General features: G+C 39.5%; 1 protein-coding gene across 2 annotated transcripts in view; it reads left to right on the plus strand.

Moving 5' to 3' along the window:
* The window catches only part of TEC (tec protein tyrosine kinase), a 127,121-nt gene that overhangs the window by 87,795 nt on the left and 25,766 nt on the right, over positions 1–13,560 (plus strand). Inside the window, exons 3-8 of one of the 2 annotated variants that reach the window (XM_023253137.2) lie at positions 2,954–3,058; positions 4,667–4,748; positions 5,399–5,527; positions 7,694–7,734; positions 8,766–8,941; positions 12,847–12,912. In XM_023253137.2, the coding sequence (XP_023108905.1) occupies positions 2,954–3,058; positions 4,667–4,748; positions 5,399–5,527; positions 7,694–7,734; positions 8,766–8,941; positions 12,847–12,912 (599 nt within the window). The remainder of the gene's footprint in view (positions 1–2,953; positions 3,059–4,666; positions 4,749–5,398; positions 5,528–7,693; positions 7,735–8,765; positions 8,942–12,846; positions 12,913–13,560) is intronic. The other variant, XM_045056405.1, reaches the window with a different exon arrangement.

The raw sequence follows: 13,560 nt of genomic DNA on the forward strand, positions 1-13,560 counted from the left end.
GATTTTTTTGCAGCGTTGGGAGATTAAGGGTCATTTGACTCTCTCTGTGCTGTTCGCATTTACTACAGTTTCTACATTGAGCCTGTGTGACTTATTAAAAGGAGGCTGGTACCATGGCAATTTCTTCCTCCCATCGACTGGCCCAGGCCCCAGGAGGAGGATGGGTGGCCGTGTCTGACCAGACCTCTTGACACTTGTGCACTGGGTTCTATATACAAGCTGGCCCCCGCTCACCTTTCTGTCCTGTCTCACGCACCCTGTGCTTCTGCTGCATTGATCTTTTTTTGTTACTTATTTATTTTATGTAGCAGACACTTCCAGATATCATATCATAGGCCAGACACTATTCTAAGCACTTTGAAATACCTACTCCTTTGATTCTCACAGCCGTTCTTATTCCCATTTCACATGTGAAACGACTGAGCCCATTCTGGATTATGTTTTTCTTTGTGGGTGCTGTTTACTCCTTCCCTATCATGTATCAGAATTTCTCTTCCAGAACTGTCATTGAATTTAAGCCTCAGCTCCTCTGTGTCCCTGAGCATCTTTTTTTATTACAAAAGATAATCTTTTGTAATAATTATGACAGCATTGTATCATAAATATCGTGTCTGTCTCTCCTACAAGCAAACTTGGGCAAGTCACGTAATTTTAGTTTCCTCCCTCTGTAAAATGTGTCTAGTAAGATTTACCGCACAGAGTAGCTGTGAGGATTAAATGGCACAGGGTTTGAGCTCTCTGCTCAGGGAGTGAGCTTAGCTGATCTTGACTGTGTACTTCTTGACACAGTTGCTGACACAGGACAGGTGTTGTTTTGGAGGATGCTGAAGGGCAGGGAGAGAAGGAAAAACCAGGACGGCCCAAAGTCAAGGCTGCTCAGAGAGAAGAGAGTGTTGGCACTTGCAAATGCCTTATGAAGGGCTGAGTGGATGGCAGTTGAGCACGGACTGTTGGGTTTGGTGATGTTTTTGAGACCGGCCGAGCAGGCTGTGGTGAGGTGGGAGGTAGACTGCAAGTGGCTAAGCAGGAGGAGTGGGTGGGAAGGAAATGGGGGCCGAGGGGGTAGTCATCATCTCTTTCAGGAAGGGAAAAGTGAGGTCAGTAGCAGGGGCTAGAAGAAGGGTTCTTGGTGTGGATGGGAGAGGTCCGAATGTGCCTATCGGTAGAAGTAAGACCCTCAGAAAAGCACGACTGGGGAGAATGTCCTCTCTCTACCCTGGCGAAAGCTCAGCCCATGCTCAGAATCCTTGTTGCCCCCCCTGGGGACTTGGCTTCATTAATGCTGTTACTTGTTTGCAACTCTGGGGTATCCCAGGGTCTAGTGGACTTTGGGGTCTTTGGGTAATTGATATATTTAACTTGTCTGAGCTGTACTTTCCTCATCGTCTCCAAGAGACGGAAGAAAAGAGAAGAAAAAAGGACAAATCTTAGAGTGCCTTTGATCTACAAAGGGAGGAAGTTGGAAAGTATACTCATGGGATAGCTGCTGTCTTCTCCACAAAGCAGTCTCCCAGGACCAAGGGAGTGGGAAGGGACCACTCCCAGGACCAAGGGAGTTTGTAGTTCTGATAAGACCGGTGGTCGTCTTGGAGCCCACCAGGTTCTCGCCATTAGAGACACACAGAGGAACGAAGGAGCAGCAGTGAAGGCCTGGGCAGGCATGGAGAGGAAAATCAGGATTATTGTTAACCTTCTGCAGCCCGGTAGAAAGGAATAGGGAGGGTGTGGATAGAACTGGGGGCTGATAAAAATGCCAAAGGATATATGGCATGTGTGCAGGGGTTGGGGGAGAGAGGAAAGAGAGAAAGAGGCTACTATGATGAAATGACCTCCACAAGAGTCTAGTCATCTATCAGATGGGAGCTGGTGGTCTGGGACAGTGGGTAGGTCTTAAAAGTCTTATGGTGACAGTAAAAATGCAGAGCAGATTCCTTGGAGGAGGATAGAGGGCCCAAAGGTTGTGACCAGAGGGCAATTCCAGAATATTTAATGAAGCAGTTTAGAATGACCAGTGCCAGGGAGTGGTGAGGTCACCCCAAATATTACAGTGTTCTTCATTTCTCTACTTTTTCTTCTATTCCTCATCATACGAATATCTACCCTCCTCTTCCCAAAGGTAACTTTTAGTCTTTATACAGCTTTTTCTGTGGAGTATATCAATTATTAATATCATTCAGGAAGCATTTTTTTATTTCTACATTGAGTTTGTAGTGGTTTTTAATGGGTGGATTATATCAACTTATGTTCACATACACTACTTTGTACTCTTTTTTTTTTTTTTCCCCTTTGACAAATTCTCAGGTGTGAGGTTACTAAACATAAGGGTGGAGGGAGGTCTCGAAATGTCCTTACTTAATTGCTGCAGCCAGAATTGCAGTGAGCAGAGAGAGGGCAGTAGAGAAGCTAAATAGCCCATCCAACAATAGAATGAGAATGGAAGCTTTATGGGAATACCTTAAATCCACCTCCCACCCTCCTGGTTCTGTGTGCTGCAGGGGAAAATGGAACTGGCTGGAGTTTTGCATCTGTGATCAGCTCCCTGGAGTTTTGCTTGATTTGGTCTTTGATGCTATTCTGGCAGGGTGAGGGTGTGGGGGTGGAGTGCTGACCTCAAGATGCTGAAGAAATTGAAAAGATCTAAGTCTGAGAGGGGAGGGTGACAAAAAAAAAAGGCGGGGGAGTCCATTTATGTGTTCTAGAGTGTTGGGGGCAAGGATAAGAAAACTTCATCTTTAGAAATAAATGGAAATAATTACTCTTATTACAGTTCTCACAGTGTTAGTAGTTTGAAATGTTTTGACAATAAATGGAAACCTGATTTAGGTAATTATTAAGGAAATAGTAATATTTTGAATCAGTGATTTCATTAACAGATATTACTATTAACCTCTTGTCTTGTATCTTATAATTGTAATGGTTCTCCCTCCCCACCCTCCTTTTTATCTTTCAACAGAAAAAATACAGAAAGGGATTTATTGATGTTTCAAAAATCAAGTGTGTGGAAATAGTGAAGAATGATGATGATGTTGTTCCCTGCCAAAACAAATATCCATTTCAGGTGAGTTGCCACGTGTTTGCCAAAGTGTAATTCTGGGTTTTTAATCATGCTTACTGCTACAGTTTCCTGGCATTGCTGTGGTCGTTGATTAAAAAAATTTTTTTCAGCTTTTTTAAGGGACAATTGACACATAGGAGTTGTGTATATTTAAGGGGTACAACTTGATGTTTTGGTGTCTGTGTACATTGTGAAATGATCATAGTCAAACTAATTAACATCCATCATTTGACATAGTTACCATTTTCTTCCTTTCCTTTCCTTTCCTTTCCTTTCCTTTCCTTTCCTTTCCTTTCCTTTCCTTTCCTTTCCTTTCCTTTCCTTTCACTTCCCTCCCCTCCCCTCCACTTCCCTTCCCTCCGTTTCCCTTCCTTTCTTTACCTTCCCTTCTCTTCCCTTCCCTCTCTTTTCTCTTTTCTTTTCTTTTTTCTTTTCTTTTGTATGTGAGCACTTAAGACCTGCCCTCTTAGCAAACTTCAGGTAAAGCATCCAGTAGTATTAACTGTAATTACCATGCTGTATGTTAGATTTCCAGAACATTCATCTTGCTTAACTGAAACTTTGTACCCTTTGACCAACATCTTCCCATGTCCCCCTCCTCCCTGTCCCTGGCAACTACTCCTCTACTCTCTGCTTCTATGAATTTGACTGTTTTAGATTTTGCATAGAGTGAGATCATGTGGCATTTGTCTTTCTGTGTCGGAAGGGAGATTTCTAGCCTTGTATTTATTTGTAGCCCCTCAAGATGTTTTTGCCTTGTGACTGTGATCAAGGGTAAAGTGACAACAGACCAAAGACAAAATTCTTGGGTTAGTTTCCCAGGCTGAATTTTATTACTATATTAAAAATATTAAGAATAAGACTTTTAATTGCTCACCAGGAGTTACCTGTAAAAGAGGCACTGTGGTTCAAGGTTTGGACTCTGAGGTCAGATCCTGATTTTCTGGATGATTAGCCAAATGGCAATGGGTAGGTTAAGGAGCACAACACTGGGGGGACACCATGTGCAGCATGTTCTATATGAATGGTGCTTCCTGGAGTTACATAGGAGTGGAGGGTCTGGAGATCAGCCCTTTAGTCCCCTCCTCTATAAAATGTAAATACTGATGCCTTGATGGTCGGATTAATTGAGTTAATGTCTGTAAAGCACATAGTATAGAGTTGGGGTAGTATTTAATAAAGTTAGCTACTGCTGTTATTCATAGTGGCAAAAGGAAGGTATAGGAGTGAAACTGAGAGAGTAGTCCATTCATGTAAAATATTATTCAGAAATATACTAGATTAGAATAATCCCCAAGACACCAAATTTACTTCAGGATCTTCAGTTAATTAGATTGTGAGAAATAAGATTAGTGAAGCATCTTGGCCTCCGTATATTTTTTCTTCTATGAAAACACAGTCCTTTGCAAAATATGTGTCCCACTTGATGTTGACATGAAGAAATAGGTATGCTTTTGTAAGAAAGGAATGTGGGTTCTTTGGGTCCGAAGTGATTGACTTTTATTTGATCATTTCAGAATCATTCATTGGCGCCTGTGGTACCAAAGGCTCTGTGCTAGGCAGAAGTGCTGTGCCTATTTCTCACCTCATCCACATTTTGTTTTATTTTAGGTTGTTCATGATGCTAACACACTTTACATTTTTGCACCTAGTGCACAAAGCAGGGACCGGTGGGTGAAGAAATTAAAAGAAGGTAAAACTCATGTCGTATTAACTCTAAATAATTTTAGGATGTTATCACTAAAAAAGAAATACAGCTAATGTATCTTGCATTTATAATCTTTTAAGCTACAGTAAGTGTTTCTCCAAGGACATTCTGTTACTGTGGTTCATGCTGAAGAGAGCTTCCTTTTTTATAATCTGATTCCTTCTAGTGGTATATACATAGTGTGTGTATGTATATATACACACACTTTCATTTAATGCCTAATGCATTTAAAGATGATAAAGCATCTGGGCTTTTAGGATAACAGGATTTGATTTGCTAAGAAATTGCCTATTTAGTCAACATTTGGTATGGATGAATTGACTTGTGAATAAGTATTTAAATGGGTGATTTACACTGGACAGTCCTCATCTCTTCTTTGGGTTGTGGGCTGACTTTTGTGTTTATCCATCATGGTATAGCAGAGGTCACTTCTGCTAACAAGGGTGCTTCACCAAAAAAAAGGTGAAAGAGAACCATATGGATTTTCTGAATGCTGGGTTGTATGATGCTGTGAAGGTGTTTTTATAGTAAACATAGTATCTGAGAAATAAAGAATGATCAACAGTGTTATTTACAAAACATTCTATCATCTCTGCTTTATTTCACTGATCATTTAATGTGTCTATGAATTACAGAAATAAAGAACAACAATAATATTATGATTAAATATCATCCTAAATTTTGGGCAGATGGAAGTTACCAGTGTTGTAGACAAACTGAAAAACTAGCACCCGGATGTGAAAAATACAATCTTTTTGAGAGTAGTAAGTATTTATTTTATTTTATAATTATATTGTATGTAGGATGTACATGCTATTGAGATAGTGAAACAGTGACTTGATTTTGATTTTTGATTTTGATTTTGGAAAGGCCATCTTGAATGGCCTTTACATTTTCTAGCACAGTGTATTTTGTAAGAATAATTATATTTAGTCAGCAGGGAGGCCATATCATGGAATCAAAAGGTCTATTTTTGAGAACTTTTATCATAATAAGGAAGCCTACTTAAAATGACTCTATTAAAAGCATAAGCCTAATGTGGCAGCATCAGCATCTTTTCTTTCTTTCTTTTTTTAATGTTTATTTATTTTTGAGAGAGGGACAGAATGCGAGTGGGTTAGGGGCAGAGAGAGAGGGAGAACAGAATCCGAAGCAGGCTCCAGGCTTCGAGCTGTCAGCACAGAGCCCGATGTGGGGCTCAAACTCATGAGCTATGAGATCATGACTTGAGCCAAAGTCGGTCGCTCAACCGACTGAGCCACCCAGGCGCCCCTCTTGTTTCTTTTTTCTTTCCTTTTCGTTTCTTTTTTTTTCTTTTCTTTTCTTTTCTTTTCTTTTCTTTTCTTTTCTTTTCTTTTCTTTTCTTTTCTTCTTTTCTTTTCAGAGAGAAAGAGAACATGATCAGGGGAGGGGCAGAGGGAGAAGGAGAGAGAGAATCTTAAGCAGGCTCCACACCCAGCATGGAATTTGTCCAGGGGCTATGGTCTGAGCTGAAATCAAGAGTCAGAAGCTTAACTGACTGAACCACCCAGGTGCCCCAGTTTTTTTTCCTTCAACTTTATTGAGGTATAATTGGCAAATAATATTGTAAGATATTTAAAGCATACAGTGTGATGATTTGATGTACTTCTGCATTATGAATAGATCCTTCCCATCGAGTTAATTAAGACATTTATTACCTTACATGTATACCTTTTTATGTGTATGTGTGAGAGTATGTAAGTTGCACATACTCTCTTAGTACATTTCAGTTCTACATTATGGTGTTATCAAGTGTAGTCCCTATGTTATATATTAGACACTCAGACCTTATTTATCTTCTAAGTGAAAATATGTGCCCTCTGCCAATATCTCTATCTCCTTCCCCCCAACCCTCATCCCCTGGCAACCACTTTCTCTACTCTCTGTTACCATGAGTTTGACTTTTTTAAAAAAATTCCGCATATAATTGATACCACATGATACTTGTCTTTTTTTCCTGTCTGGACTTACTTCACTTAGTATAACGCCCTCCAGGTTCATCTACGTTGTCGCAAAAGGCAAGATTCCCTTCTTTGTAAAAGCTGAATAAGGTTCCATTGTGTACGTACATACATACACAGCACATTTTTTTTTTAATCCATTCATCTGTTGCTGGACATTTAGGTTGTTTTCATACCTTGGCTACTGTGAATAACACTGCTATGAATATGGGAATGCAGCTATCTCTTCAAGGTACTGATTTCCTTCCCTTTGTGTATGTACCCAGAAGTGGGATTGCTGGGTCATATGCTAGTTCTGTTTTTAATTTCTTGAGAAACCTCCATGCTGTTTTCCGGAGTGGCTGTGCCAGTTTGCGTTCCCACCGACGGTGCACGAGGGTTTCCTTTTCTCTACACCCTCACCAGCATTTGTTCTCTCTCGTGTTTTTGATAATAGTCATTCTAACAGATGTGAGATGGACCTGTTGGCCTGTATGTCTTCTGTATGTCTTCTTTAGACAAATGTTTATTCAGGTCCTTTGTAGCATCTTTAATTGAATTTTTTCACTATGGAGTTCTAGGAGCTCCTTGTATATTTTAGATATTAACCCTTTATCTGATATGTGGTTTGCAAACATTGTCTCCCCTTCTGTAGGCTGCCTTTCATTCTGTTGATGGTCTCCCTTGCTGAGCAGAAGCTTCTTAACTTGTCATATTGTTACTTGTTTACAAAGAGTAAGTCATGGCCCCGATCCCTACGGCATGTCTGTAGTTTGTTCAGGAAGGCAAAAAAACAAACCAGCTTTGATAGCATTTTAAGGTCTTTTCGGAAATAGTGATACAAGCCGCATGCACCAGAGTGAGAGAGTCCAGGTAGATTTCTGGTCTCTGTTCATCTTCACTTTTTGTTAAAACTATCAATCGTTGGTAAATGGCATTTGGACCTATCTTTGTTGTTGTCATTTGCAGGTATAAAAAAAGCACTACCTCCAGCACCAGAAACAAAGAAGGTAGGTGGACTTTGCCTTTTGGAAGCATTTGCAGTTTGTTAAGTAAGTTTATATTCATTCACGTGATTCTGCCCCTTTGCCCCCCGTCCCCCGCCACCCAGTATCATATCACAAAACAGATATACTATGGATTTTTGAATTTTTTTGGTGTCAAATAACATTAATTTAATTATATCAGATATTGTCATCGGGGACCCTTCCTCATGTGGCATTGTGCTTTTATTTTGGCCTCAAGATTTGTATAAGGGCTGTGGGACGTTAAAGGACTATTTCAGTCTTAAGACCACAGTACTATGCCGAGGAAGTGACTTCAGTGATTTAATGATATGCTTTTGAAGAGTGGGTGAGGTGATTTAATGATATGCTTTTGAAGAGTGGGTGAGGTGATTTAATGATATGCTTTTGAAGAGTGGGTGAGGTGGAAAACACCATACGGGATACTTTGGACCCAGACGGTACCTGATCCAATGTGAATCTGGTACGAGTGACTTTGGGTGGATTCCTTAAACCATGTTTCCTCAGTTGTAAAATGGGAGTTTTATACTCTTATTTCATGGGATCAGTATTAAGAATAAAGGAGAAAAAGTGTGTTAGGTACTAAGTGCGTGCCTTGCACATAGCAGGGACGAAGAAGTGCAAATTTCTCTGACTGAGAGGACACCTGGTAAAAGACTCGCTCCCTAGTGTGCCTTTTCCCCATTGCAGGCCATTTGAATGGTGGGTCCACCGTTAGTCCTTTGGTTTCTACTCCCATGTTATCCTTAGCTCTCCCTGGAAGGCCAGCCTTGACACCGAGCAGAGGCTGTTTGATGTTTAAAGAGGGGTTTTGCTCGTGTCCTATATTCTGAAACTCATGAGAGGTCCAGTAGCATCAATATCATTAAACTCACGGGAAGGTTCCCCGGGTTGCATTACGTAGACTTGAGGTTTCTGCTTTATCCTCTGGTGCTGTGTGGATCACTTAGTGTTTGATTTCGTACCCAGTTTCAAGCAGAATGACTAAATTTTCAGATGTTGTCTCCTCTTCTTAGCGAAGGCCTCCCCCACCAATTCCACCTGAGGAAGAAGATAATAGTGAAGAAATCGTTGTAGCCATGTATGATTTCCAAGCGACAGAAGCACATGATCTCAGATTAGAGAGAGGCCAAGAGTATATTATATTAGAAAAGAATGATGTTCATTGGTGGAGAGCAAGAGATAAATACGGGTAAGTGCTTCCTCTCTGGGTATGACACACAAAGCGGGGGGTCGGGGTGGGGGTGAAGTGCTGAGCAAGAAGAGAATCGTCTGTAACAATCATGTAATGAGACTGGTTCAGCCAGCAAGTAATGGAAGTACACATCGTTACTTTGCAGTAACAAAATGTAGTCTCAGTAATGACTCAATAAATGTAAATGGATCAACCACTTCTTTCCAGAAATTAGAATGCATCACATTGGTCTCTTTCTCATTCATTAGATGTTTAATTAGATAACTTTTATCTTGGGGGAATGATATTTTAGGCTTTTCTCCCCTGAGGTAAGTAATCTTACATTTTTCTAAGAGGGAGAATGTGTGTGTGTGCTTGTGCGTGCGTGCATGTGTGTATGTATAAAATACATGTATACACATATATGCAAGAAATTTAAAAACAAGCATTATTTATACAAGATAATTTTGGATTTAAAGGAACCGTCCTTTCAACTTTATTATTGGTAAGTAATGAATAGATCTGGATAAATGTAGAGGATGAGCATCCTTTAGGCTTCATTAAGGAAACTCTATCCTTTGCTTGCCTCTGAAATATAATCCTGTTTATATTCTGAGTTCTTGTGGATAAAAAGAGGAGGACTTTTTGCCCTGGACAGAGCATACCCTCCCTCCAAATCTACTTTCTCACCTCCTTGCCCCATTCTCAATTCCAGTTTTCTATTCCTCGCTTCACTTGTGGACTGATTTACCAATCTTCCCAGTTGTTTTTCTTCTAGAGTATTTAAAAGTAAATTCAAATCATTTTGTCAATTTCACCCCTAAGTCTAACTGCTAAAGATGTTTTTGAACAACTACTATGTCGTTATCATACTTCATGATAATTTAAAAAAATACCATCTGTAGACTTTCCCCTAGCATTTTCAGGACTGAAAGAAGAGTACAAATGAAAGCCCACATATCATGTATCTAAGTATTTTGAAGTTATAAGTCAAGCCGACAAACTGGTCAATAAGATATCATTTATCCTGTAACCTGACAAACGTACCTTCAAAATGACAAGGAGGCAAGGTTTGAATTAAGAGTCCCATGCCAGAAGGTGACAGTGCATGGAGGGCTGACTCCCTGGGGTACCTTCTTTTCCTCTTCCCTTCTACCTCAGTTCTGTCTCACGTGTACCATATGGATCTCCCAGCCATATGTCTAAGCTCTGTCCACATAGTTTACAAGAGCCACTCCCCAACTTGGCCACCCTTGGACCTGGGCTGAAGGAGTTGCACATAACTAGCATAATTTACTTTTCAGAGTCTGCAAGGCCAAAGGTCTGTGTTGGCCTTAGCAATGGACAGAGAGTTTGGGGGTCCTAGTTACCCAGATGATGGTCTAGAGGAGGACTGAGGGAGCATGGACTTTAGCATGCTCTTAGAAGTGTGAGACCACGACAGGGACCTCTCTGATCAAGGTCTAAGGATAGTACCAATTATGTAATTCCATTTTTCCCTGAGTAGCTCTAATATGTATTTATACAGTTTAAGTAAGACTAAAACAAGGTCCACATACTGCATTTGGGCTGATAGGTCTCTCTTTTGTTCTACAACAGCCCCCATCCTTTTTTTTTTTTTTTTTTTTTGATTTATTGATGAAACCAAGTCATTTACTCTATGAAATGAGCCACAATCTAGATTAAACTAAATGCTTTCACATGGCATCATCTAATATGTCTCTGTGTCCTGTATTTCCTGCAAATTGTAATCTAGAGGCTTGATCACATTAGAAGTTGATATCTGGTTGTCCCACTTCTAATGATGTGAAGATTACTCAGTGGTTCAGGTGATGAAAAAACTCATCAGGATTGCACCTAATGATTTTGGCATTCATTAGTGATTACTGCTTAGATCCATTATTTCATTAGGGATTGTAATTTTCTGACTCTTCATTCCGTCTACATTTATTAATTCTCTAAAGAAGAACTGCCTCATCAGCCAGTTCATTTAGTTTGTGCAGCAAAGACAAGAGAAATGTTTGATTCTTTCCTTTTACCAATTTTAGTGCGTTGATAACTGAGCTTCCTCTAGTGATAACAATGGTACCCAATTATTTTTTTTAAGTATTATTATGGATGCATATTGCAACCATTGCAGTCATTATTCTTTTTGCTTGAATTGTCCCATCATAGGTGAGTGGTAGCTGTTTTTGGTTGGGATCACTTAAAAAATTTTTTTTTATGTTTTTTTTATATTTGAGAGAGAGAGAGAGCAGGGGAGGGGCAGAGAGAGAGGGAGACACAGAATCCTAAGCAGGCTCCAGGCTCTGAGCTGTCAGCGCAGAGCCCGACATGGGGCTCAAACTACTGAACTGTGAGATCATGACCTGAGCCGAAGTTGGATTCTCAACCGACTGAGCCACCCAGGTGCTCCTGGTTGGGATCACTTTAATCTTTCTTAGATTCCTTGCTTTCTGGGTAAAATAAAACAGCTCAAGTTCATCTTGTATTTTTCCTGGACAAACCTGCAATTTGCCATTTTCCTGAGGAATGCTGCCTCTTAGTGAGTTAATCTTTGGACAATAATCAGAGTGCTAGGATTCTAATTACTACTTGATTGTCATTGTTTCTAGGCCTTTTCAGTGCAACAGAGCTACGTGTGTGGGTGTGGGTGTGTATTATGAGTTCTTAGTTCAAATTCAAATTTAAAAAAAAAATTTTTTTAACGTTTATTTATTTTGAGACAGAGAGAACAGAGCATGAACAGGGGAGGGGCATAGAGAGAGGGAGACATAGAATCTGAAACAGGCTCCGGGCTCTGAGCTGTCAGCACAGAGTCCGACGCAGGGCTCGAACTCACGGACCGTGAGATCGTGATCTGAGCCGAAGTTGGACGCTTAACCGACCGAGCCACCCAGGTGCCCCCAAATTCAAATTTAAGATTACTAGGGTTTTACTCAATTTTTAAAATTGTATACATGTATGCCTTTTATCTTACACTGATAATCTGGGCTCCTACCAAGAGTGTACCTATTATGAGTGGGTTTTTTTGGCTAAAAATTTTTTTAATTAAATTTTTTAAATTAAAAAAAATTTTCCCAGTTTTATTGAAGTATGATTGATAAGTGAAAATTACATATATTTAAGGTGTACAACACAGTGTTGTAATATATGTATGCATTGTGAAGTGATTTCCACAATCAAATTAGAAGACCCATCATCTCACATAGTTACCTCTTCGTGAGCATTTGAGATTTTCTCTAACAGATTTCAGGTATGAGGTCTTCTTCAGCTATAATGTGTAAGAGTTATGAGGGGTAAAACTGAAATTTCCTTGGCCTCACATAGGCCTTCTCATTCAGTTCCCTTGGGGTATGACCCAAGAATTTGCCTTTGTAACAAGTGGCCCAGGTGATGTTGATATAGAGGTCAGGGACGACTGTGCAACAATGCTCTCCACAGATGTTTGGGACTGTTGACAAGATGGGTGTTTTTATCCAACATTTTCACTTTTCTCAAATAGAGATTTCTTTAAAACATCCCAAGAATTCAAGGGAAGCATCGTGAAATGTTAGGAAGGGCTCTGAACCTAGTCACAAGTTCAGATTTTAAGTTCTGACCCTGTTACTGACTAGCTTTGGGACCTGAAGAAAATCCCTTAATCTTTCTAAGCTTCATTTTCCCCACCAGGAAGTGGGTACTTGCCTACCCAGGAAGGTAGTGCCTGCCTACCTCACAATTTTAGGGAAGGCCAAACGAGGAAGTACTTTGTAAAGCATCAAATGCTATAGGTATATTGAATTATTGGGGGTTAGCTGGTTTTTCTTGAAGCTTTAGGCAATATAATGCTTTAATGATTTCATAAAGGCAATAATCTTTCTTTTAATAACTTCTCAGTAAAATAATTTCAGTTTACTTAAAAGTATTTTCCTTCCTTCCAGGAGTGAAGGATACATCCCAAGTAATTATGTAACGGGAAAGAAATCGAACAACTTAGACCAATATGAGTAAGTAAATGGTTTTTTTTGTGAATGTGGAGAACCAGAAAATGTTTTCATTTTCCTAGTTATGTAAGGCATTTTGGAGATGAATAGATATCTTTACTGAAGTCAGTTGTACAGAGTGGATGTTGTGAGAATTAGTTTCTCTAAATAGGCTTTACCCGAAGGTACTATGTATGAATGCAGTTACACGGGCAAATATAATTGAATTTATTTTAAACAAATCACAGCTTAGCTGACTTTGAAATACAGATCATTGTTCATTCATTCAGGAAATCAGAATACAGTTTCCAAGAGTGGCCTTAAAAAAAAAACAAACATGTTTGTTTCTTTTCTCTTGCTATGATAGCAATATGATCATAGCAATATGATAGCAATATTTTTAAAATACGAAAAATGTTAATAAAAATTACTCATAAATCAACTAGAGTTGGCCGGTGTTAACATTAGCATATTTCCGTTCAGTTTTTTTTTTTTTTAACTGTTATTTAAGGAGCAGAATCATGCTGTGTATGTTTTGTATCCTTTTTGTTCTACTTCACAGTATATTATGAATTGAATTTTCCTCATGCCATTAGGTATTCTTCAAAAACATTTTCATAACTGCATTATGTTTCATTCAGTCACAAATTCATAAGATATTTACTGAGATCC

Source organism: Felis catus, chromosome B1 (assembly GCF_018350175.1).
Source record: "Felis catus isolate Fca126 chromosome B1, F.catus_Fca126_mat1.0, whole genome shotgun sequence".
Taxonomy (NCBI): Eukaryota; Metazoa; Chordata; class Mammalia; order Carnivora; family Felidae; genus Felis; species Felis catus.